The following is a 25861-nucleotide window of genomic DNA, read 5'->3' on the forward strand; positions in this document are numbered from 1 at the left end:
AAAACCACCCTGGGAATCTCCCCAGCCTCCAGCAGTATCAATTTACCTCTTTTTTATTTGTTTCTCCCTGCTTTTATTGCACTGCAACTGCTTTTTTTTTTTTTTTTAAACTTTAATTTACGCTGAAATGGAGCAGTTGGAAGCTATTATGACCCTGTCAGGGCGTGCTGCACATCTGGCTGCACCTCTGGATTACGGGATCCCCCTTCCCCTCATCCCACTGACGCAGGAGCAGCTTCCCCCTCCCGCCAGGAGCTGCTGGCCCCGCACGCACAGCCCGAGCTGGAGCTTTGTACACCGATTTTTTTTATTGATTTATTAAACGCTGGGCTGTGTTTTAACCACGTGGGACTGGCACGCAAGGATAAAATCCCTATTCCCTCTGGAAAAAGGAGCCAACCACCCTTCCCGCATCATTTTCCGGGGGAAAGCTCTTGACATTTAATAGCCTGCCGTGGTGCCTGGGGGAGGCAGCACTCAGCCTTTCCATGAGGATTTGAAAAGCTGGGAATCTTTCCGCTTGACTCAGCCTCAGCATCCCTGGGTGGGCACAGCTCGCCCTGCCCTGGTGTGGGGCTGGGGGCACCGTGACCCGCCCCGCTCCTCCCTGGATTCTTGCGGGGAAAATCATCTATTTTTGGCGATCTCGCATCCCTGGGAGCGTTTTCCTGCCTCCCGGTCCTGCTGCGGCATTCCTTCCTCCAGGGCTGCATGGGTTGCTCAGCTGTTGCCCTGGCAACGGCGTCTGCACCAAAAGCTCCCGCATTTCCCCCAATTCCCGGTGGGGTTTGTGCTCCCTGGACGTTGGGATGTTGGAGGTGATGCCAAGTGTGGCTCGCGTCCTGGATCCCTTCCTGGCAAATGCTCCTTTGGGGTGAATTCAGGGGATTCTGGGCAATGCCCCCAGTGATGCAAACGATGCTGGGGGGCTCAGAGAGGAGGAGTTCCCCTTCTTCCCAAATTAAATCCCGTGAAGTTCCAGCTACGTTTAAAAAAAGGGAAATCCCCCCTCCCCAAGCCCAGCAGCAGCACTTCCACAGAAACCCCAGAATGGGGAGATGGGCCATAAATCTGAGAGCAGCCGTCTCCCTCCCCGACAAAACCAACAGGTTTATCTATCAGCTTGGTTATTTCCCCTAAAATTTACAGCTGACAGCGTGCCTGAAGACAGCAGGGATAATTTAAACCTGGCTCCAACCTGCCTGTCTCCAAGCAAAGGGAGAGGGGAACACGTTTAGTCCTTTTTTTTTTTTTATTTTCCTCAATTTTAGATTTCATTCCAATTCAGAATTAAGGCGGTGATTTATGGCAGAGGGAAAACACGGCTTTATTTTAGGGCCTTGACAGCCAAGTGAAAAAGAGCTGTCATTAAGGATGGTAACACATTCCACAGGAACGGGGTTTGCTGTATTCCAAAGTAATTTCTGCCAGGAAATGAGACCCAGCCTTGGGTTTGGGGTAAATCCAGGGAAGCAGCAGCGGGAAGAGGGCAAGTTTGGGATGTTCTGGGTGAGGATCAGTCCTGCCACGGCCCCCAGTGGGCTGCAACAACATCCCAGGGGTCTGGGGGTGCTGAATCCCACAGCAGCACAGGGGTCTGGCACAGGGAGAGGTGGGATGGTTGGGAACAGGATTTGGGAGGAATGGACTGAGCATCCCAAGGTTGTGGCCTGAGGATTCTGGGCTGAGGGTGAAAATCACGGGGATGTGGATGGAGGTCCTGGGCTGAAGGTTTGGGGTCCCAGGATTTGGGATAAGGGTCCTGGGATAGGGGGTTTTTGCCCCAGCTCCAAGACCTGCTGTTCTTCACCACAAGCCCTGATCTACCCTAAAATCCCGATGCCCACAGCCGCCCTAATTCCAGATTTCATGGGGATGGTGGTGGCTCTGCATCCTACTCATCCCTTGACTCTGAGGTGCTAAATCCAGCTGCATCCCAATTTCACCGATTTCTCCCCAAAAGGGACGGCAGATCCCAGCACCACCAGTCCTGGAGCTGCAGCTCCTACCCAGCCCTTTCCCTGGATGTTAATTCCAGTTTGTGCACGTTCCCCTGGAGCTGCCCGTAGTCATTAGCCTCCTGCTGCCGTTAATCAAGAGGACTTTGTTAATTAATAGCTAAGGATGTCTCCAACTGAGCAGCGCAGGGGCAGGATTGGGTCACCAGGACGCATCCAAGGATCCTTGATTTAGTATTTTGGAGCTTCCCAACGCTCTGAGGGAGTGCAGCCCCCTCCCCTCCATGAACAAAATATCCAGGCCTGTAAAAAACCCAAGGAATGCTGGCAGGATGCATCCTCAGCACCCTGGGAGATTCCAGAGCTGCAGCTCCTGCAGTATTTCGGGAATATCCGAGGAATTTGAGTAGTGAGTTGCATTTCTTTGCCACTCTGCCAAAAAGGGAAGAAAAACCTGGCTGGGGAGGCTGAAGTTTTCTGAGGAATGGTTTTTTTTGCCCCCTGCTTCCATTTTATAGCTATATAAAAATGTGCATTTGTTAATGCTGCCTGGGTGAGCTGTTTGCTGCCTGTCTCAGCGGGGGACACGGGAACAGAAATCACTGATATTCCTTGGGGATGTTAATTCAAAGCTAACCAGGTCCAGCAGGAAAAAAAACAGTATATTCTTCCATCCTCTTCCCCATCCTCATCCCAAAACCTGCCAGGATGAGGAGAATCAGGAACAAGAGGGGACAGAACAGCAGCGCCGGTGTCTGGATGGATGTTGGGGTGGAGCACTTGGATCATCCATGGGAGATCTCCCAACGCCCGCCCAAGAGGCTCAGATCCCACCTCAGCCACTCAAACCCCTCCACAATTCCAAATTCCACACCAGGGGATAGGAATACACCCAGGAAAAAACCCTGGGATCCTTCCCACTCCACACAACGAGCTATTTGGAAAGCAGAGCTTTAATTAAATAAGCAAACAGCTACAAAGACGGATTCAAATATTTGGGAAACTTGGGATTCCCAAGCTGCCATTACAGGGATGATTTAACCCCAGGGTAAGTACCAAGGCACTGCTTTTCCTTTTTCTGGAAAGCTGTTTGGAGTAATAACAGATGGGCTTGGAAAAAAGACACCAGGATTAGTGAGGAGCATCCTGGATCCATCACAAACATCCCAGTGCCAACCTGAGGGGCAGTGGGATGGCATCCAGTCCTTGAGGCTTCATCCCGCTGTTCCCACATCCAGGCCTTCTCCAAACCCTGAGCCCAAAAAGCCCCAGAGGCTGCTGGCTCTGGGTACATCCCATTCCCAATGTTCCCTAAACAGATCCTCTGCAAGTTCTGTGTGTCCCTGTCACCGCCCTGTCTGTCCATCTGTCCCGTCCACCCCATCTGTCCTATCCCACTCCTAATAGGATCTTGGCAACCTTCCAGCAGTATTAATTAAATACTGGGGAAAATGAGCAAGAGGAGCTGCCTCCCACCACCAGAGAGGCCCTGCTGCCTCCTCAGGCACTGCATCTTCCATGGGTACGGATCCAGGCTGGATCTCTGTGGATCGGGGCTGGGAGCAGCCCTGGGCCCGGCCATGGGACGTGACAGTGCTCCCTGGGGAAGCGGGTACATCCCAACCCCAGGAGATACCGAGACAATCCCGGTGCTGAGTGTCCCATCACACAAAGGAGACGATGCAGATCGAGGTGGAGCAGCGAGGCAGTGCCGGGGCAGAGAGGACGCTGGATAATCCACCCGAAATCCTGAAATCCTGAAATCCTGAAATCCTGAAATCCTGAAATCCTGAAATCCAGCTCCCGCTGCAGCATCCGCTCTGATCCGCGACGTTCCCGCGGCTCGATTACCGGAGCTTTACTCCTACCTGCGGCTGGCACAATGTGCTGCCTGGAAACAGCTCCCTGGCCTTTCCTGGGAGCTGCCTCTCCATTTTATTTTCCATTTTCTGATTTCCAAGGAAAGCTATAAATAAATATTTCAGCTTTTGGAGGCACCTGGGGGCAGACTCCCAACTGCCAACGTGTCAAAAGTCTGCACAAAGCTCCCCGAAGGACCTCCTGAAGTGTCCCCAGGGCCACTGGGGGCTGCCTAATTCCAGCTCCAGGGATTCCTCGCTGTCCTGGGGGTGACACATAAGTGAGGGTGACACCAGGATCGTGGTGGAGGAGCCCTAATGGAGAAGGAGCTCCCAAATTAACTGGGTGTGAAATTGGATCGAGGTGGTGGCTCGGCCCGTCCCTCACTGCAGTGGGGCAGTGGAGTCTCCCACAAGATTCCCAGAGTCTCCCAGGATGGGAGAGAAAAAAATCATCCCTTAGAACCGACTGGTCTCACCAGGGAACAGCTGGCCACTCTCCTCTGGATACAGGAGGGGACAGCAGGTCCTCCTCAGGAGCTCATTCCCAGCTCGTGGACCTGTTCCTGGTCCCAAACATCCAACTGCTCTGCAGGATGTACCGTGTGGAACGTGCCCATCAAGAGGAGGCGTAAAAAGACATCCCAAATCGACCCTTCCCTCTTTTTTCTCCCAGCTTTCCATGCTGGTGCCCCTGTGAGTGAGCCCAATCCCCACACTGGAAGGTGGCCCTGGGTCTGGATCTTAGAAGATATTTGAGACTTCCCAGTTTTTTGAGGTGGGATATTCTAACCCCTCATAAGGACACTTCCAAAAACAGTCACAAATGCTTTGTTCTGGTACCAAAATCCCTCAGGAATTAACCATGAGGAGCCACACACAGCCATGGGACAGAGGAGTGTCACCAATTTGGCCGTGGCAGGGATCACCCATGGCACAGGAGATTCCTTCCTGATATCACGTGACCCACCACGGTGCCTCTGGAAAACACCAGGAAAGCCCTTCCCAGGTCAGGGGAGGGTTGGATGGGAATGCCCCAAAATGTTTCCTTAGATTGGCACAAGGATTTTTGCAATCCCACGCAAGATCAAGGGTGGTTGTGTCTTTTCCACACCTTGGGTGTCTCCATCCCCTGCCAGCCCTCAGGCAGCAACACCAGTCAGAAACGGGCTGTAGGACAGTGCTGGACAATGCTTGACCCACACCAGGGCCACCACAGGGGTGGTCACCCTCACAGTGCCAACACCAGGGGACTCCGGCCCTCCTGCAGGCTGGGCTTAGACAACTGTTGTCTCTTTCTCAGTCATGGAGGAGATCTTGGAGAAGCTCCTGTGCACGATGCTGGAGTGTCCTGTCTCCTCGCTGAGGGCGTTCACCAGCCTGGAAAGGAGGGTCACCTTGAACTTCTTGAAGTCCTGGCCCATGAAGACGTAGAGGACGGGGTTCATGCAGCTGTTGGAGGCCGCCAGAGCCGTGGTGAGCGGGATGAAGATCTCAAACACGGACCAGGGGACTGCGTCGGGCACCGTCTCCAGCAGGTTCAGCAGGTGGTAGGGACTCCAACACAGGAAGAAGGTGACAATGATGGTGACGATGATCTTGAAGGGCTTCTTGGACTTGGCCAGGCGGTTCCGGCGCAGGTTGAAGACGATGGCGACGTAGCAGAAGGTGATGATGGTGATGGGGAGGATGTACCCGGCCAGGAACCTGGTGATGTTCACTGTGCGGTGCCTCATCAGAGCCAGCCCTTCGTAGGATTTATTCCTGGACAGGGAGAAGTTGCTGAAACAAATCACGGAGTTGCGGGTCTGCGCCGTGTCCCGGAAGACGAGCGAGGGGCAGCTCATGACGATGCCCACGGTCCAGATGATCACACAAACCCCGTAGGCCAGGTTGGTGGAGCGGTGGTTCTGGGACCACACCGGGAACACCACGGACACGTAGCGGTCGAAGCTGATGGTGGTGAGCAGCAGGACGCTGGTGTACATGTTGAGGATGAGGAGGAAGGAGTTCAGCTTGCACATGACCGTGCCGAAGATCCAGTGGTAGCTCATGGCCGTGTAGGCGATGTTGATGGGCAGGAAGATGTTGAAGAGGAAGTCGGCCACGGCCAGGTTGAGGAACCAGACGGCGTTGACCGACTTCTTCATCTTCAGGGTGATGATGGCGATGACAAGGCCGTTGCCCAGGATGCCCAGCACGCAGGACACGCTGTAGATGATGACGGACAGGATCCTGGTGATGTCCTTGGGGTCGTGGGCCGGGTCTGCCCACACGCTGCCGGCGTCCTCGTAGGTGTAGTCCGGGTAGTCGCTGTAGTTACTGAGGCTGTCCAAGTAGTCGGACAGGTTGGGAAGTGCCATTGTCCGTGTGAACGGCAGCCGAGCCGTGCGATCCCTGGGATCCCTGGGATCTGGGATGCTGGGATCTGCAGCCGGTGATTTTTCCCTGCTGAGCAAACACTTGGTGTTAATCGCAGTGAGGAGAGCGGGAGGGCCAACGGGAATTGGGAACTGGGGACAGGGAGCGAAGGGATGAACACACGGGAATGGGGGATCCCATGAGAACCCCACTGGTCCCAAACAAGATGCTCCCGAAGTTCCTCCCCCATTTCCACCCCCATCCATGAGACATCAGGACGTGATTCAGCCCCTCAGCTCCACCAGGATGTGGCTGCAGCCTCATCCTGCACAAAACGTTGATTACCCGCCTACTTCCAGAGGAAAAACCGGGATAATGCTCATTAACAGCTCATCAACAGCTCTGGCTTTCCAATCTGCAACATATTATGATTCCTCTCTTTTTTTTTGGTGCTGAATTGGACTGAAAACCCAAAGGGAAGCTCCCCACACACCCCCCTGACACCGGGCACCCTCTCACCTCTCTGGTCTCCGTCGGGATGGGGCACAGGTGACACTTCAGTGTCCCGGGGCACAACGGTGGCTCCCTCCACAAAGGCCTAAGGAGTGAGCTGTAACATTAAAGCCAGGATCAAAGGAAGGCCAGGATGTGGGGTTAAGGAGGAAACCCATTCAGGGTGTGGCACTAATCAACCCTGTGCAGCCTCCCTCGGGGGGCTGTGCTGGCCTGGGGACCCTCCTCGCCTCCAGTCTGGGGAAGGTGGGGTCCTGCCGTGATCCCAGCATCTTTTGGGATAAGCCAGGGCAGAAATCCCATCAAGCAGCATCATCATGTGCAGGCAAAGAACCAAACAACCAACCACAGGCTAGTAATAATTAAATAATAAATAATTCAAGGTATAAATGAGGTGTGCATTATCTGCGTGATCTATTTTATATCCTGCATTCTCACAGGGTTATTTTCCTGGTTCCATCAGTGTTTAAACACATTAATTGTGGTAAACCAACAGCATAATTTGCCATTGTCAGACTCCAGGCTCCAGAGCCAGGATGGAGGGGGTTCAACCTCTCCCCTGTGCATGTGGGTCGGGGGTTAAAACCAAAATCCCCCAAAGGCTGAGCGAGGAGCACAGAGCATTCCACCCAGCTGTGTCCTCACAGGAGGGACGTGGGGACAGCCAAGGACCCTCCCTGTTCCCGAGGCATTTCACCCCAAAGGTCCTGAGCGTCACCTTCCCGCCAGCCCTGCTTTGAAATTCCCATGGTGTTTGTGTTGGAAGCTATTGTTTCTCCCTGGGCTTTTCCTGCTGTTCCTTCCTGCCATTGCTGCTGCAGAGTCCCCGGCCGGGGGTGAAATCCCACCCTGTCACCTCCCCCTGGCCCAGCTCCGGGGGACGATAAGCGGCCAGAACAAACGAGGTTTGAGCGCAAAGCTCGGGAATGAGCTGGAGCTGGGAAGAGGTTTTATCCCAGGAAAAAACCTCGATGGTCAAAGAGATGAATCCAGGTCGATGATCCGGTGGAAGGAACAGAATCAGCAGAACTGACTCTCCCAGCGATGGTAATGTTGATTAATGAGTCGTTGCTTCATGAAACAGGGGTTTCAGGTCATCCCCTTCCCAAAGGCACAGCCCCAGAAAGGTTGGGGACCCCAGAACCCCGTTCCACCCCACCCCATTGCCTCATATCCCATTCCATCCCATCCCATCCCATCCCATCCCATCCCATTCCAACCCATCCCATCCCATTCCATCCCATCCCATCCCATCCCAAGAACCCCAAAGCTCCCTGGACTTGCTCCACAACCACAATTCCCACTGTGGTGTCGCCCATGGGGCGAGACACCCCCACCCCTCTACCACTGCGGGGTCATTCTGACCCCACATTCAGCCCCTGCTCCAGAGGGACAGGAGAAATTCCCACTCCTCTTCCCACTGTGTCCACTTCCATGTTTTAAATGTAAAATCCTCCCTTTATTATTATTATTTTTTAATTGCTGATGACTCTCAGCTCATTCCAAAGCTCGTTTTATTGGATTATTTATCTGAATTCTCTGGTAGTTTTGCCCTGCTGGGTTGGGCAGGGAATTGGTCTCTGTTCCCAGTTGGGATGAGGATGGCAGAGAGCAATGGGAACAGCAGGACTGTGGGATTTGGCAGAGGATGGGTTTGTTTCCAGGGTTCACGAGGAGCAATCCCAAACCCCACAGCAGCAGCTGCCAGTCCCACCATGAACATTCCAGAAGGGCAGGATGGGCACCAGGAGGTGCTGGAAAATCATCCAGCAAACTCCCACCTGCCTCTCCAAAATTCTCCCAAAAAAGGAGAGTCCCAGGGGAAACTGCATGAAACCTCCTCATTTCTCACAGCAAAAAAACTCCAAAGTCCGCGAGAAAAGGAAAAAAAAAAAAAAAAGAAAAAAGAAAAAAAAAAAGAAGCCACATAATTCTAAGAGTGTTTCACTGCTCCTCTCCGGGCTCAAAATTCCCTGCTCGAGCCAAAACCACTGTTCTCCCTTCAATCTATTCATCTTTGTCCTCCTACCTCAACAAAAACGAGCAGAGGATTTACCCAAAATAGCTTTTTCTCCGTCATTCCCGCAGCTGTGTTTGTCTTGGTACCCAGGGAAGGCCGGGTGGGATTCCCGACGGGCGGCTCTCGCACCGGCAGCATCCCGGCGCATACCGGGGGAGGATGAGGTCAGGGATGTTGTTCTTGGGAAGGCAACAGGAAACCGAGAGAACAGCAGAAAATGTTCAAATCCAGCTTTTCTGCGCGAAAAAAAACCCTCTGCCCTGGCCAAGGCAGACGGGCGGGGGACGGATGTGAGCGGGGAAAAGCGGCGGGATCCGAGTCGCAGGGACGCGGGGAGGGCAGGGGATGCTCGGCCCGGCGGATCCCAGCGGGCAGGGCGGTGCCAGAGCCCCGCTCCAGGAGTTTTTAGGGATGGGCAGGCTGCCAGCACCGCCTCCTGCCTGCCCGGCGCCCTCCGGCCAGGCTTTTACTGGAGGCAGGTTGAGGAGAACTGATAGAACCTAATCAAATCAAATCAAATTAAATTAAATCAAACCAGCAGAGCAGCTTTTGAGTACATCAGATCCTGCCTGAGCTGTCAAAGTGCATCACGCTTCGAGCCACATCATGAAATGGATCCGGGCTGGGACCTGCCAGGGTCTGGGGAAGCCGGGGGAGCCCTTGCTTTGGTTCTTGTCCCCCCTAGGAAATGCTTGTCCCCGGCACGGGACACCCCGGACAGGACCAACAAATCCCCTGGGAACAGCCGGGTCCGTGCCCGCCCTGCTGCCGCCTCCTCCCCGGCAGCTGCTCTGCCTTTCCCTCCTTGGAGCACTTCCCTCCTTCCATCCCAGCTCCCAGCGCACCCCAAACCCCAACCCGCTTCCTCCGGGCGTGGGAGGCGCGGGCAGCTCCCCCGCAGCTCCGGCACAGCTTCCCGGGAGAGAGGAATTGCCGGCAGATGTTTGGAGCTCGGCTTTGGGAAGGGATGGAGGTAAAACAGGATCTCCACGTCCCGCTGGATCTGCTGGCACCAGACCCCACCCAGCCCTGCCACAGTCCTGGATGTCCCCGGAGGGCAGGGGTGTCCCTGGGGACATGTGGCAGGTGCTGGTCCCGGTTTTGTGGGGGGTTCATGGCTCTGGCTGAGCTTGGGTCTCACCCTGCGGGCCGGATCCCGAGCATCCCTAAGAATTCCGTGGCATCTCATGCCCTAGGGAAAGCCCCATCCCAAGCTGGCACCCGAGGCCACCCCATCGATGCCTCCGGTATTTCCAGCCCAGGGTTACACCGGAGGGATCCAGCTCCCGGCAATCTCAAGGAGTGAGGCACCAAATGGGGAAGCAGCTCCGGGTACCCAGCTCCAATTGCCCTTTATTTTAGCCGGTGATTGCCATGGCAACAGATCCACAGGGATGACGCTGCTCAGCATCCCACTCCCCACCGGGATACCCGGGATGAAGCCCCATTCCTCGGTGGAAATCGACCACCAGCCCATCAAGAGGGAGTTTAGACCTCCAAACCCCGAGCTCCAGCCTGCCCAAGAGCTTCTGGCTGTGATTCCAGCCCTGCCACCATCCCTGACCCCTCTGTCCCGCTCCCGCAGGCTGGGAAGGGGACGAGGATGTGGGACGCCACGGGAGCAGCAGCAGCAGGCTGGGAATGAGCTCCTGCCAGCGAGGATCCGGGCTGGAAGTTCTCCCAAACCTCCCCCAGCAGCTGGAGACCCCCAGGTCAAAGCGAGGAGGCAGAGCCACAGGGGAAACTGAGGCACAGAGCTCCGAGGGCAGTGGGAAGTTTAATCCCTACCTGCATCCGCTCAGACTCATCCCAGTTCTCCATCAGGGATCCGGGAGCCCCACACCCGGCATCCCCAGCCTCTCCCTGCATCCCGGCTGAGGCTGTGCACCCCGCCCGTGTGAACGGCGCAGGAAAAAGGGAATTGCTGGAAAAGGCAGCCTTAAAAAAGCTGCAGTGCCCAGGGTGGGACAGAAAAACATGAGTCAGTGTTTATCTGGGCAGAGCTGGCCAGGCTGAGCGGGATGGGTCGGGATGGATCCCATGGATCCTCCTGGCCACAGTGTGGGGTCGCCCTCATGGAGAAAGAGCCCCAATCCTGCCAGAAAATGAGGTTTAACCTCAAAATTTGGGTCATGAAAGGCCCCTCCCAGGGTGAAACTCTGGCAGAGGAACCCAGCCTTCCCTGGCACCAAATGTTGAAAGAGCCACCCCGTTCGTAAAATCTCGGCCTTTTGCTCCACCCGTTGTGCTCTTGGGAAGGTGTGAGGATTAAAGGGGAAAATTTTGGGTGTTTGTACCTACACAGGCAAAGATTTCCTTTAAAAAGGGCAGTTTGTACTTCTGAGCAGCTTAAAATGACTCTGCTTCCAAGATAATAAAAGTTCTTTCATCTCCTCTGCTCTCTTCTAATAACCCAAGGTTTTCTCCTGGCACTTCTCAGGCAGTCAAAGCACAAAAATAACTCCCTTTTCCAGAGCATCCTCCCTGCTCCATCCCAACAGTCCGGTGATGCTGTCCCTAACCACGGCTTGGGCTTTGGGGACAAAACCTCAGGGGCATCACTCCGGATTTGGGGCGTACAAAGGGAAAGAAACCCAAGGAAACAGAACCAGGGCTGCGGGAGGGACGTGACCCCTCGGGGGATGTGGCACGGCTGGGGACAGCAGGCTCAGCCTCCCCCAGAGCGAGGAAGTCACCCCGGATCCGCGGGAGCATCCTCCCAGCTGTGCTCTGCGTCCCCAGCTGAATGCTGATCAGCAGGGCAAAGAAAAGCCACCCTGTTCTCCCTGTCCCCAGCGAGGGGACACTGCCACACTGTCAGGACATCAACCCCCCCCAAATTCACTGCCAGCTCCTCTCCCTTCCGTGCTGTTTTCTCACCCCACAGGCTGCAAACTCCAGCTCCAAAGGAGGTTGGGATTTTAGGGAAAATTAGGGGGTTTGGGGTGAAGACAGCAGGTCCCAAACTCATTGTTTAACAACAGGGGAGCAAAAAACCTCAGCTGGTTGCAAATCTCCAGCAAACCTTTCCTCCCAAATCCCTGTAAAAAATATAAAATAACAAATATATAAAAACCTGGAGGTGTTTACCTGAGCTGGATAAATCCCCAAGGAATTTTCAGCACTTCGAGGCTGGATTAGACATCTGTGCTTCTCCTGCAGCCCCGTTAACGCTGGCATGGGAACGACCCTGGGCTTGTGGCTTTGGCATCCAGCTGGAGCTGACACGGATATTGCCAAGGTTTCTCATCCCGAGGAGACGCACATGGGATGGGGGGATGAGGACAATAAATGCAGAATAAACCAGCTGCTGGCCTCAGCAGAGCTGGAAGGGGGAAGCTCTGGGGGAGGATGTTGAATTTGCGGAGTTTAGCCGGACACAGGAGGGGATGTGGCAGAAGTGACGTGCCCCATCCAGCACCGCTCCTGTGCTGCCCACGGTGGCTTGGGAATCTCTTGGGAACCTTTGGGAAGGGTTTGGGTATCCCTGGCTGTGAGCACAGCCGAAGGGTCCCCTCAGGCTCCTCCACCCTGGCTGCTCCCCATTCCTGTTCCCCAGTTTCCCCAGACCCATGCCCTGCTCCTGGGATGCTCCTGGCCTCGCACACACAGGAGAGGGGTAACCCAAAACCATTCCTGCTGCAGGGGAGAAGAGAAGCTGCTCATCAGGTCCTGCCTGTTGCCAGCTGTTCACCCAGCAGTGCATTCCCAGTGAGGAACTCAGCCTGTCCTGGTTTGTACTGGGACCCCAAAGCGAGGGTCACCAGCCAAGGGTGCCCTGACCTCGACCCTGTGCAGCTGGAAAGCGCCAGTGGCACCCACGGTGATCCAGCACGAGCTGAGCCTGGATGGACACAAATCCCTGGACACAAATCCCTGCCCTGAGCCAGGATAGCTCATCCAGAGGGAGACGCAAAACACCCGGAGCAAAAGCTGCACCGTGCTGTGACAGAGCATCACCTTCCACCAGAGCCCCCCTGCTCAAGATCCAGGAGTTTTCCAGCTCTCGGCTCCAGCCACGCACACGGGACAAATCCCAGTTGCCTCGGGGCTGGAAAACACCACCCAAGAGCGGCCAGGGGACAGGGGGTGATGGCAGCAGGGAGTGATGGCAGGTGGGAGGGAGCTGAAGGCCACCATGTCCCATCAGGTGGGGACATTGACCCCGTCCCACGCGGACGAGCTCCCGTGAGAGCCGAAAAAGAGGAATTGGAACTCTGTGTCGCAACATCCCAGAGCTGAATCAGGGCTGGAAAAGTGCTGATGTGCCGGCTTGTGGGGCTGCTACGGGGAAAGGAGAAGCCCCAAAAAGCCCTGACGTGTGAAGCGGGCAGGGATGTGCCAATCCCCCTGTGGAACTGGGCAGGAGGCTTCTGACAGGCTCCCCCGTGTCCCTCCCTGCCAGGGGCTCGTGGGACCCCAGGGATGGGCTGGGAGCATTCCCAGGTGGGATATTCCACACTTGTGGCACCTGTGGAGGTCCCCAGCAGGGTGCAGAGGAGCGGTGCCCCAGGAGAGTGGGAAATGCAGCCCAAAGTTATAAAAACCATGAGAAACACGGAGCCAGCTGGGGAGCGGCACAGCTTGGATCTGCCCCATCGCTCTGCCACTACGTCCTGTCCCACCTGCTCCTGCAGTAACACCCCCAGTGCTCCCAGTAAAACCTCCCAGTGCTCCCAGTAACACCTCCCAGTCCTCCCAGTAACACCTCCCAGCGCTCCCAGTATCCCCTCGCGGTGACCTTTCCCGATACCTCGTGCGGTGCCAGCGCTGTCCCGCTGCTCCTCGTTGGGCACGACGAGCTCGGGGTGCCCTGGGTGCCAGCGGGATCCCATTCCCAGGCGGATCCCGGCTCTCCGGGACCAGGCACAGGCACGGTGCCGCTCCCCGCCGGTTTTAAGGGAGCGGGGAGGGAGCTGCATCCATCACCAAGGTTTTCTTGGCAGCGAGATGCTCGGCGAGCAACAGCTGGGAGAGGGTGTGACTCCGGGAGCTGGGAACGCTGGCCTGGATCACAACCCAGCGTGAGGAAGCAACAAGCTGCTTCCCAAGGGGCCTCCTTTCCTGTGCCGCCCCCCGGCCCGGAGCACTCCGAGCCACCGAGGGATAACGGAGCCCAGAGCGCTCCGCAGGGATGCTGCTCCAGCCGGGAGCACAAGGGGAGGCAGGTGGCTGCCAGCTCCCCTCGCTCTGCTGTCCCCACCCTGGGTCAACCGCTGTCCTCTGCTCCCCCCCACCGCCCCCAACTCCTTCCAAGACGTTGAGTCACTTCCCCTCAGGCAAATCTGGCTCCCAAACGCAGCTCCTGCTGCTCAGGGGCTGCTTTTCCCGATGGATTTCATTACCACCAGGATGCTGCAGCAGCTTCCAGGCGGCCCCCCAGCCCGCAGAGGCTCTGTGGTGGCAGCTCTGTCACCCTCAGCCCCTTTAACACCTGCAGGAAAAGTTCTTTGGGGGCCACAGAGGGGTTGGGAGAGGCTCCAGGGACCCCCAGGTAGGAGGGATGGGAAAGGCTGGGTTCAGGGATGGGGATCAGGGGGGATGAACAAGAGGTTTTAGGGGCAGCCCCCCAGTTTGGGAGCACTAAGCAGCCCCCACCCACACGGAGCAGGAGGTTTGGATAACCCCAGGCTTGATGTGGCACCGGGAAAATTCCTTCCCTCCCCACGCAGCTCCCGCGCTCCCAAGCCTCAGCCATCCAAGTCCCAGCATCCATCCCAGCAGGGTAACAGCCAGTGCAGGGGCTGGGAGCAAAGGCAGCACAAAGAAACACAAGGAAATTCGGCAGTGATGCTCCCTCACCCTCCTCCAGCCCAGAAAAGGAGCAGGATTTGCCCCACTGGGCCACCCCAGCACCAGAAACACCTCCCTGGTCTTGCCACTAGTCACTCCAACCATCTCCCCAGCAGAAAGAAAGGCTGTAAAGACAGGGCAAAACACATCCTGAATCCGGCCAGCAAGGGAGAAAACCAACCACAAACTGATGGGATTTCCTTTTCTATGTCTGGAGCCAGAAGGTGCCACTGAGAGATGCTCAGCCCAGGCAGCTCCCGGTGGCACCAGCTGCGACCTGAGGGCTTCCCAAAACCACCCCAGGGCCTGGTGGGGCTGGGAATGCTCAGCCACGGATGCTCCTGCACGTGGCCTTGCCAAGAGCTGACCTCGAGCCATTGTGCTGGAGCAGTGACCAAAATCCCAGCCCTCCGAGGGCTCCAGAGCCGAGACCTGGCACAATCCCGGTGTTCCCAGCAAGGCTGAGCTCTGCAGCCCCACAGAACCGACCCATCCCTTGGCACTGCCTCCTTCCTCCGGCACCTGCCACACGCCCATGGCCGGGCAGGATGCAGGATCCCGGTCTCACACTGATCCTTGTGTTTAGAAAGATGGAAACACGCTGACTTGGGATGTCATTTCCCATCCCGAGCGTTTGTGGGTTGGGGTTTCCCTCCGGGACACTCGGCATCGGCTGCTCAGCAAAGCCCTGCCGGCAGCAGCGCCTGCGGAAGGACAAATCCCTGCTCCCAGGGCTGGGGATGGAGCAGGATCCGTGCAGGAGCAGCCGTCGGGAACGGCAATTCCAGGCGCAGCCTTTGGCAGTTGTCGTGTCCTTGGCAAGTGCCGAGTGCCACCCACACCGAGCAAAGCAATTAAAGCTGGAAATTGATTTGGGCTGATTAAACGCCCTGGAGCAGCTCCCGGCTGAGCTGGGATGCAGGGATGGGGCAGGGATACGGGGATGGAGCTGGGATGGGAGGATGGAGCTGGGATGAGAGGATGGAGCTGGGATGAGAGGATGGAGCTGGGATGAGAGGATGGAGCTGGGATGGGAGGATGGGGCTGGGATGAGAGGATGGAGCCAGGATACGGGGATGGGGCTGGGATGGGAGGATGGGGCTGGGATGGGAGGATGGAGCCAGGATACAGGGATGGGGTTGGGATGGGAGGATGGGGCTGGGATGGAAGGATGGGGCTGCGATGTGGGAATGGGGCTGGGATGTGGGAATGGGGCTGGGATGCGCGGCCGGAGCCCGGCAGGTCCGACCCCTCCGGCTCTCGCCCTGCTTCCCTCCCACACAGGCGCTGGGAACCCGCCTGACTCATCCCGAAACAGATGTCACAGTCAATGGGGAAGAAATTGGAGGAAGTTTTCCCTCTCCCCGGGGTAGCTTTCTCCAGCATCCAGCAGCGCTTTCCCTCGCCCTGGGCAGAGCCGTGGGGATTAATGGGAATGGCTGGAAAAGGAGCTGGGCTCAGCTAAGCAGGAAAGAGGCTCCCACTGCATTTCCCAGCTCCAAATCCTGGGTTTTAGAGCTGGGTTTATGCCCATGGATAACTCTGCCCTGCCTTTCTCACAAGGAGCTCATCCCTGGCTCCTGGCTCCACACCCACTGTGGTCCCGAGCTCCGGATCCCGTCACTGCCTCCCGATCCAAGTGCAAACTCCCTGCACAAATAAAGAAGCCACAGACAGGATGTTCAGGAGACAGCTCCCGTTCCCTTTTTTCGCTGATTTGATACAACCACGGAAAAAAAAGAAACCCAGTCCCAACCTTGTGCAACTCGAGCTTATAAATAACCCCAGAAACACGACAGGGCTGGGACAGGGTGGCCAAACCCTGCTGGGCTCCTAAGGCTGGCACCATATCCCGCTGCATCGCACCCCTGGGATGGGCAGCTCAGGGATCTGCACATGGTTCAGCCCCCAGACACCCTCACAGAGCCCCTGTTTGCCTCCAATCTTGTGCCATTTCCCCCGTTTTCCCATACTTCCCTCAGAGCTCTGCCAGGGGCTGGATCCCAGCGATGCACACCCACGAGCCAGGGGACAATTCCAAGTGCTCGGCTCCCAAACCCCACCCTTGGCAGAGGAGGATCGATGGGAACATTCCCAGGGCACAGCTGGGCCCTGTTCCATGGATTTCCCCATCCGTGGCATCACCCACCCGCTCCCATCCCCACCCCGCAGTGACAGCTGCCCCCGGCAGTGATGGAAGCTCCACGTCGGGAGATTTATCCATGATTTCCAATTCCTGCTGCAGCTGTCAAAGGCCACTGACAGCTCCTGGAGCAGGGATGAGGAATTGCCAGGCATGGACACTTTGTTCTTGCCTTGGAGCCCCTCAGCAGGTGACAGGTGGGATGGCATCTGCCCAGGGATTTATGAGCAGAGGTGGCACCAAATCCTGGAATGGTTTGGTTTGGAAAAACCTTAAACTCATTCCATTACCTGCCATGGACAGGGACACCTTCCACAGACCAGGCTGCTCCAAGGCCTGTCCAACCTGGCCTTGGAATAAGAAATTCCATTAATAAACTGCCTCCAGAGCTCCAGCTTTGGATGCTGAGCATCCCACAGGAAAACGGGAGATGCTGACAGGTTTCAATTCCGTGCGCTGGGATCTGCTGGAGCTGAATTCAGGCTCGTCTTTCACCCTGAACTCCTTCAGCATCATCCTAAAATCCTCTGGCTGTGCTTTTCCTGCTCCAAATTCTTCAAGGCACCAGCTGGATTTGTCTTAAGAACAAGGACTTTATAACAACAGATTCCTCCAAATTCCCAAACATCCATAAGGAAACCTCCTTTATTTATATTTTTTTTAATTAATAAACACAGTTCTCCTTGCAATCAACACCTGGGAACTCACCATTCCATGGAGCAGAGCTTTGCAGGGACACGGATTTTTGAAGGTGATTTCAATGGCTCCATCCTGCTTCCCATCACTGGGATGGGCACAGGACTGCCCAGCTCTGGGCTGGGAAGCAGCTCCTTGCGGGAAGGTTCAGCATTCCTGCCAGCTCTGAGCAATCCATGCCTTTTTCGGGGTTTTTTTGGCTTGGGGGGAAGGCCTTGGTGCAGGTTCACTAGGCTCCGATTGCCCTGGAATTTGTAAAAATAACAGAAAAATATGTTTTATTCCTGAGCCTTTGCCAGGCTGGGATTATTTCTGGGATGAGGGAGTTGCCCGGTGGTGCCAGGGAGATGTGGGGGTCCCTCGCAGCATCTTCCTTGGATGGATCTGGATCATTGATCCCAATACCCAGAGCTCAGCCCCGTGCTGGATACAAACCCTTTCCCACACAGGAGCCCAGCCCCAAAATCCAGCTGTTATCTAAGAATTATTTAAATAGATCCAGAAATGTAGGAATCTATCCAGAGGGTGCTGTTGATGGAAGCCAGATCCAGGATTTACCTTGGAAAGCAAAACCAGCAGAACCCAAAGGGAGGGAAAGCTGTGCCGTGGAGCACAGGGAACATTCCGTGTCACGTTTTATGGGATTAATGCTCCAGGTCGGATGGAAAGGCTTTAACCTAAGGATTCAATTAAGGTTCCTCACAGCCTGATTTAACCTGGGTGGGATTGGGGGATCCATAAAACTGCACAGCAGGGAGAGGCAGGAGCATCCCTGTCCGTGAAGGATTTGGGGAAAGCTGGGATTGGGACAGGATGGCTGCAAGGATCCCAGCACTCCCAGAGCACCAGCACGATAAAATCATGGATTTTTAATTCCAGGGGGAAATAATAACCTCAGCTTTGTTCCCAGGAGTGCAGCTCACCTGTGGATGGGATCCAGGTGGGCACTCCAGGGCCAGGGCTGGCACACAACACATCCCTCAGGAGCAACTGGACATCACTGGAGTTTATCCAGGAGTGATGGATGCACCAGTTCCCAACCACACTGGTGACACCGTGGGGATATTCCACCACCCAATTCCTGGCTGGAATTGGGAGGAGCTCAGAATTCCTCTCCTCCAGCCCCATGAGAGAAAACCCAGCTCTGACTTTACTCTCTGTTCATTTTCCCTCCAAGAGGGTTTGTTATCTTTTGGAAGATCCCAGTCCTGCCTGGACATGTAAAATCTCCATAAATTCCAGAGGTGATTCACTAAAATCTCCATAAATTCCAGAGGTGATTCACTGCTCCCATCTGGGACTGGCACAGTCCCTCACTCCTGCCACTTCTGTCCCTGTTTAAAGCTGTGCCACAATTAATGTTCACTTGCAGAGGCATCTGCCAGGTGGGAAATCTCCAGGTTTATTGTCAGAGATTAATTTATGATAAATGAATTCCAAGACAGAGCGGGAAAACCCCTGGCATGGGTGAGGATGGAGCCTCCAGCAGGGATTGGCAGCTCCAGCATTTCCCATTTTCCTCCAATCCTTGTTTCACGTAAGACATGCAAAAATTCCTGACTTTTATTCCCTGAACAATGCAGAGGGAATCGCTGTTATCCATGGCCTGGAGCAGGTGCAGGAAGTCCCCAGCACTGTTCCTGGCTGATGGAGAATGGATCATCCAGCTCCTACCATCCAGCTGCTACCAGAAGGATCCAGACACTGGGAATACCTTGTAAATCAATAGGGATAAATGGAAAATTTAACAGGATTCACATAATTCACCCACTCTCCCTGAAGATTTTTTGGGAAAAAACAGGTTGGGAGAAGAGAATTTGGGGTACCCTGGCTGGATGTGGCTTCCCTGGCACATCTGGCTGGGGAGAGGATGCCTGAGGAATTAATTCTGTGTGGAGATCACTGGAATGTCAGGAGATCTTTGATTTATCCCCGGCCTTCAAGTGCAGGAATTAATTCTGGCCACGGAATTCCGGCTGCTTCCAACTCCAGCAGAAACTGCCTTCAAGGAGCTGCAATTCCCAAGGGAAAGCTGAAGCATTTCCCAGGATATCCCACCTGGAATGTGGATGCACCAGGGTATCCATCACCCTCAGCCTGGCGTCTTCCCAACCTGGCAAATCCATGGCACTGCCGGCAAGGAGCTCCGGCAAAACAATTCCCCTGCGGAAAACAGGGATCTAATGGGATTCAGGGGAAGAGGAATGAGAGGCTGGATGTAAGCAGACCCAATTAGTGGATGGGTCAATTAAGAGAGAGGTGATGGGATATTGGAGATTCCCAAATCCTGGGTGCGGGAGCTCCATGCTCAGAGGGCCCTGCGCGCTCGTATCCCGTCCTCGCTCCTAGAAAATTCCACCATGAAGGATTTAAACGAGTCATTTATCAATTAAATGTGTGCTCTGGCAAATTAAAATCTGTCCTCTTGTTTAATTAATAGGGCAGTTTTATATTTGGACAAATTAGGGAGCCTCTTGATGAGCTAATTTGTTAATTAATGGAAGCCTGGAGGCTCTTCCTTCATTAGATGTTGGCACATCCTTGAATCCAAAGTGCAGCTCCTCCTTCAGGACCCCTGGGCTCAGGCTGGGAAGGGCTCTGGCAGTGGATTTGCCATGGGAGAGCTCTTGGCATGGCTCCTGGCATTCCCAGGATTTATGGCAGCAGTACATTCCCCTTCCCTTTGGGAAAATTTATGTCCCTTGCCAAGGAAAAGCGCGAGATCCTGTTGCCAAATGGAGCCCAGAGCTCCTCCAGGATGGAAAGAGGGAAAGAAATTGATAAAAAATGGGAAGAAAGCTCCTGGCCCTGTCCAGAGATCTGTGTTGGGTGGGGATTGGTGCCGTGGGTGGAGGGTCAGGAGCTCATCCCGGCAGATCCGAGGATTCCTGGGTGTCTCCAACACCCGGATCACTCCCACAGGGAAAATGAATCCCCCAGGTATATCCAGGCTCATGGATCAGCCCTTTCTCCCATCCCAGATGGCCACAGCCACTCCCAGCAGCCCCCTCCCAGTGCTCCCAGTACAAACCACTACCAGGATGGTGATGGGGCTGGGTGGGCTCCGTGAGCTGCTCCAAATGATGCCACAGAAAGAGGGATCACGGCAACCCCAGGACAGGGATCCCAAAAGGGGCGCTGGAGCCATCCCCAGCGAGAGCAGGACCAGCAACACCAGTAAGAGCAGCCTGGTGGGGCACACCCACACTGACCTGGGATAAGATCCTGCTGCAAATCCCATTCCACGTTAGAAACCGGGAATGTGGATTCCCGAGCTGGCACTAAGGACCGTTCCCCTCCAAACCAGAATCCCATGGAGCAGCTCCCTCATTTATTTTTAGCCACCAGCGTCTGCTGCATTCACCAGTTATCAAATAAATATGGGAAACCAGGAGAGGCACCCAGAGACTCCCTTATCTCTGTTTTCCATGGACTGGCAGTTCCTGGGATGTGTTTACACTCAGCCTTTAAAAAGCAACCCCAGGTTCACTTTCTACCACAGGAGTTTGCCAAGTTTCCAGCTTTCCCTGGATCTTATCCCACCCAGGCAGGTCCTGGAGAGAGGGCACAGCTTGCTCAGACCCCAGAGATGCAATAAAAAAATCACAGTGAAAGGCAAATTCCTGATGGATTTTCCACAAACTTGGCCAAAAAAATAATGTTGGTGTCAAAGCTGCCTTTTATTTGGGTGCCTTTTCCAGGAGGACACCGATGGTTTGTGCTCTGGCTCTGAATCCCGGTCCATTCTCCGGGAATGCCAGGCACGGGGAACTCAGATGATGCTGGGACACCTCTCTAATTCCTGCTGGAATGTGACCCTCAAACACCTTTCCCAAGGCTGATGCACCTCCTATTCCTGCCCTGTGCATCCACAGCCTCCCTGCTGACACAAGGGATGCATTCCCACCCTCTGCCTCTGATTCCAAACACATTTGGTGCTCAAATCCTTCAGAGAAATCTCAATTTCAACACCTCCAAGAGTCTCTCTCTTCCCTCCCCACAAGAAAAAGCAGTTCCAGAGCTGGGTCTTTATCCCATTTCAGCAGCAGGTTGTGCTGGAAGTGGAAGAGAGGAGCAGATGCTTTTCCCTCCTGTTTTTTCCCAATGTGTTTCTCCTTCCACAGCCTAACACACCTAAACAGAGGAGGGGGGAAAAGCCCCTTGGAATAATATTTACAAGCTGATTAGGCAGAGAATTGATTTGAACATCACTGGGATAGCAGAAAAATGCCAGCTGAGCTGGGAAGACTCAGGCAGGATTTCCATGGAAATTAAAATTGCCACAGGCTGCTGGAGGCAGGAGCTGGAGCCATTCCCTGGGAGGTCTGAGCCCCTTCCCACCCCCAGCAGCCTCCTGGAATCATTTCATTTATCTCCAGTTTGTGAGAGGTGAAGGAAAAGGAATCTTCCTTCCCAAGAGGAGAACAGGATTTGAATCCCTCTGCCCTGGGATTATAGAGAAATCCAAGATATGCTGGAAAGAAACACCAAATCCTTTTGATTCCTCTTCAGCAGCACTGCCTCACCCAAATCCCAGCCAAAATTCCAGTTCCTATATCCCAACAGATTTCACACCAAGGAAACACAACTTCCCAGCTTTGCTCCTGCCTTTCCAGACCTCAGCCCTGCACTTCCAAGGCTCCCAGGAGCAGGGATGGAGGCACCCCTGGAGCAGATCTCTCCTGATTTATCTGTGCCATTATCCCAGCTATCCATCAGCCAGCAGCTCGTGTTTGGAGCACTGCTCCCCTGTCTCTCAGGAATTATGGATCCACCCAGCGAAGGCACAGGGAAATAACTGTTTGTTTGCTGGCTCAGGCCTCTGAAATCGCAGGAGAAAGTGAGATTTCTCTTGCTTGCTTTAGATCCTGGGGTTTCCCCCTCTCTGCTGGGTTTATTTCCAAATTCCCACTGCTCCTGTTCAGCTGCCAAAAGCAAGCAGGGAACTGCCAGTGGCATTCCTTCAGGGAAGGGACAGGGAGCCTGGCACTGCCCCCTCCCAGTGCTCAGGGAGAGTCACACCCAGCTCCTGCCCCAGCTCAGCCTCTTCCTGTCCAAAGCAAATCCCAGCTGAGGGAATGTAACATTCCAGCTCCAAAGAAATTAAATCCAGCCTTAAAAAGGGAAATTTTCCCCAACTCCGAGTTTTTGCAGAGTGCTGGAGGCACCTGATAACCATGGAGTTCCACAAACAGGGGCTGTTCCCTGCTGACAGGGGGAGAGGGGAGGTTTTAATTTGGAGGAATTTCAAAGGATCCATTATATCCAGCAGCACGCAGGACAATGAACAGAGCACCCTGGAAAGCTGGGAATGACACAGGCTCTGCCTCCATATTTCCAGGGGGGCTCTCTGAGCTCTGCTGAACAGCACAGGTTTGCAAATCCATTTCTTCCATTTGCAAATCCATTTCTTCCATTTGCAAATCCATTTCTTCCAAGTCCTGCCCTGTTCCCGGGTGTACGTGCTGAGGAAAGAGTGGTGCAGAATTCCAAGGCCAGATCTCCTCAGTGTCACAAGAGGGGCTTTATAATTCCTAAAGGATCATCCACCTGCTTTACTTCCCATTTATCACAATCAGCACATGCCAGGAGTCATTTGCATATCCCAGGCTCCGGGAGCCTTTGGAAACTTAGATCCATGGAGAGGCAAAATGTGAGTGGCAGGTTTCTGAGGCCTCTGCTCCAGAGCTCCTGTTTCTCTTCCTGGGATTTAGGAGCATAAATAGCTCTTGAATTTCAGGAATATTCCTGTTTTCAAATCCAGCTCGGGGCGTCCTGGTTGAGCAGAGCCCCTCCCAGGTTGCCCACACTGTCTGAAATGTTGGAATTCAGCCCAGGATCAGGACAGGAGACCTCCAGCAGCTCCCCAGCACCTCTGCCAGGACACAGCTGCGTCCCCAGCATCCCTGCACTGCCGTTGCCATGGTGACCAAGCATCATCCCATCTCCTGCCACCTTTATGGACAAATGTCCCTCCATAGGGCTGTCCCCAGAGCATTCCCAGATGGCCTCTCCTCAGCCTCATCCTACACCCAGGACATTCCACAGGACATCCTGGTCCCCCAGGACAGGGACTGCTGCCCACCAGGAATTTCCTGCTGGCTCCAGCTTGGAGCTGATCATCATGGAAAAAATAAAAAACAAACCCAGGAGGATCCAGTCATTCCCACACTGAAACAGGCGGGGTTTGAGGTGAAATCCAAGCAGGGAAGAGCTTGAGGCCATCCAAGAGGATCTTTGAGCATAGAAAATTTAGGGCCACCACTGTCCCCATCGCTGGTGGCACTGGCAGCACCAGGGAATCCACAAGCAGTGCCACCCCCGGGTGTGCCAAGCTGCTTCTGTGCCCTCCCAAATCCCCCTGGGACACCTGCTGAGCTCTGACAGCTGTCAGGACCTAAGCAGGGGGCGAGCTGAGAAGCTTAAAGGAAAAATAGCTCCTTTTGTAATCTGCTCCCACAGCACTCCCACCCTCCTGCCCGTTTTAGCCCTCCTTGTCCTACATCAGAGCCCTGGAGATGGGAGACGGGTGGAATTGGAGCTGTTGGAGGGTTCATCTCACGGGGAGATGCGTGGATGTGGCAGGAGAAGTGTCCACCCCTCCCACAGCTCCTCTGGCACCTGGGAAACATCACGGAATAGTGGCATGGTTGGAGTGGGAAGGGACCTTCCAGATGGTCTCATTCCCTGCCAGGGGCAGGGCACCTTCACTACCCCAGCTCGCTCCAGCCTGGTTTGAAGGAAACAACACTGATGTATCTGCCTGATCACATCTTCCAAAACTATGCCAGGGAAGTTTATCCCCAGGATCAGCCTCACAGTCACTCTGCAAGCTTTGGGAAGCACAAGCTCTGTGCCTCAGCTGCTGCTACACCCAGGATCCCAGGAATCTCCGAGCACGCAGACCAGGGAATTTTATCCCAGCACAAACAGTTCCAGAAGGAAGCCAGGGCCTTACTCAACCTCCAAATATGTTTTCCAGCATCACTGCTTCCAAAGGCAGAAGGTCCTGGAGAGGGAATGCAGCAGGCTGGGGTGTTTCCATGGAGCAGCGAGATGAGTCAGTGCCATCTGCCGGCTGCAGTGACCCGGCCGCTCCCAAATCCATCGGATTCGCCCTCGGGTAGAGAGGAATAAACCCCAGCCTCACCCTAAAGCTTCCAGGATCCTTCTGGAACACTGCTCCAAGTGCAAATTCCTCTAAGGATCCAGATGGCAACCCTTTGGCACAGCCGTGTAAAGAACTCCCAGGATGTCCCTGAGTTCAGGCTGCAGCTCCGGCATTCCACAGCTCTTCTCCTTCCCACCTTTGGGATCTCCCTTTGCTGTTCCTGACAGAGCCATAGATGGAAATCCTTGAGCTGGCCCGGATCCATGCTGAGGAAGAGCTGTGGGAATGCCAAGGACCCGCAGTGTCCCGAGGGATAATGTGCCATCGCCGGCTTCTACATCAGCTTGGTCCATCCCATCAAAGCTGGGATGAGACACCAAGCATTCCTGGTTGTCCCTCTCTGCTGGAGTAGATTTATTTAGGGAATAGATTCTAAGTGTGTTTCTCACCATTTTTAAAGGGAAAACTCATCCCTGCTCCGTAATTATCCCAGAATTAGCTTTAGGTGCCAGATCCCTGGCACTGAGGAAAACGTGTTTGTGTAGAAGTTTCCTCTTGGAGGGAAAAGGGATTTGCTCATCCTTTCAGTGCCTGTTTTCCCCCAAAGTTCTCTGCAGGCATTCCCAGGCTCTGGCAGCTCCTGCTGGCTGGAGGACAGTTCGGAGCTGCAGGGATGGCCTGGGGCTCCGTGTGCTGCAGAGATCCCAGAGCTGATCCCGTCAGCGATGATGGCTGATCCGAGCTCATCCAGCTGCTTTTGTCAATTACAGAACAAATCAATGAACATCTGAGGCAACAGCAGCTCCGAGACAGCGGATCCTGCTTTTCCTGCTGAAAACAAGCCCAAAAAGGCGGATTGTCTCTGGAAAACTCCATTCCCAGAGGAAGCAGTATGGAGTGAGGGCAGCATGAAGCCAACATGAATTGGGATTCTGGGCACATCTGTGGAGGTCTCCCCTCAGCTTCGTCTGAAATATAGTTTAAATACCCTGAATTCATTTCTGACAAACCACGTTATTTTTCCCTCCTGGTGATGATCTGCACCTGGTAGAAAACCACCTTCTCACCTTGCTAGATACTGATTCTGAGGGCTTTACCTGCAATTCCTTAAAACATTCTCTTTCCCCTCAACTTTTTTCCAATCTCTCCCTATTCCTGGCCTCCAGCAGAGGAGAGAGGCACAGGTGTGGAACACCAAGGCCAAAAATAAAGAGTGTCTTTCCAGAAGGACCACGGATAGGCGACGGGAACTCTGTATCAACAGAAGGAGGTGATTTTCCATGGAAATAGCCATAAATTAAATGCAATGGAATTAAACCCTCCGCGAGGGCCTCCGCGCCCATCGCCTAGCAACAGAACGCCATGCCCATATGTGGCAACTGTACCCGCCCACTCCCAACCTCCGTT

The 25861-nt window shown here is 54.6% G+C and overlaps 1 protein-coding gene across 16 annotated transcripts; it reads right to left on the bottom strand.

Annotated features, from left to right (window-relative positions):
• Positions 1-2893: 2893 nt before the first annotated feature.
• Positions 2894-25841, bottom strand: CMKLR1 (chemerin chemokine-like receptor 1). 16 transcript variants are annotated; one of them, XM_086856050.1, is made up of 5 exons: positions 23942-25841; positions 18267-19057; positions 17356-17588; positions 6698-6788; positions 2894-6268 (listed from the first exon to the last, which is right to left on the bottom strand). In XM_086856050.1, exon 5 carries the CDS (start codon positions 6178-6180, stop codon positions 5095-5097), a length of 1086 nt encoding a protein of 361 aa, XP_086712176.1. In that variant the 5' UTR covers positions 6181-6268; positions 6698-6788; positions 17356-17588; positions 18267-19057; positions 23942-25841; the 3' UTR covers positions 2894-5094. The 16 variants fall into 16 exon arrangements, with proteins under 16 accessions (XP_086712176.1, XP_086712177.1, XP_086712179.1 ...); XM_086856051.1 differs by lacking the exon at positions 23942-25841 and adding an exon at positions 19170-23234; XM_086856053.1 differs by lacking the exon at positions 23942-25841 and adding an exon at positions 19402-19506 and having other exon boundaries at positions 2894-6265.
• Between the last annotated feature and the right edge of the window lie 20 nt (positions 25842-25861).

The sequence above is a fragment of the Cyanistes caeruleus genome, chromosome 18 (assembly GCF_971803275.1).
Source record: "Cyanistes caeruleus chromosome 18, bCyaCae1.hap1.1, whole genome shotgun sequence".
NCBI lineage: Eukaryota > Metazoa > Chordata > Aves > Passeriformes > Paridae > Cyanistes > Cyanistes caeruleus.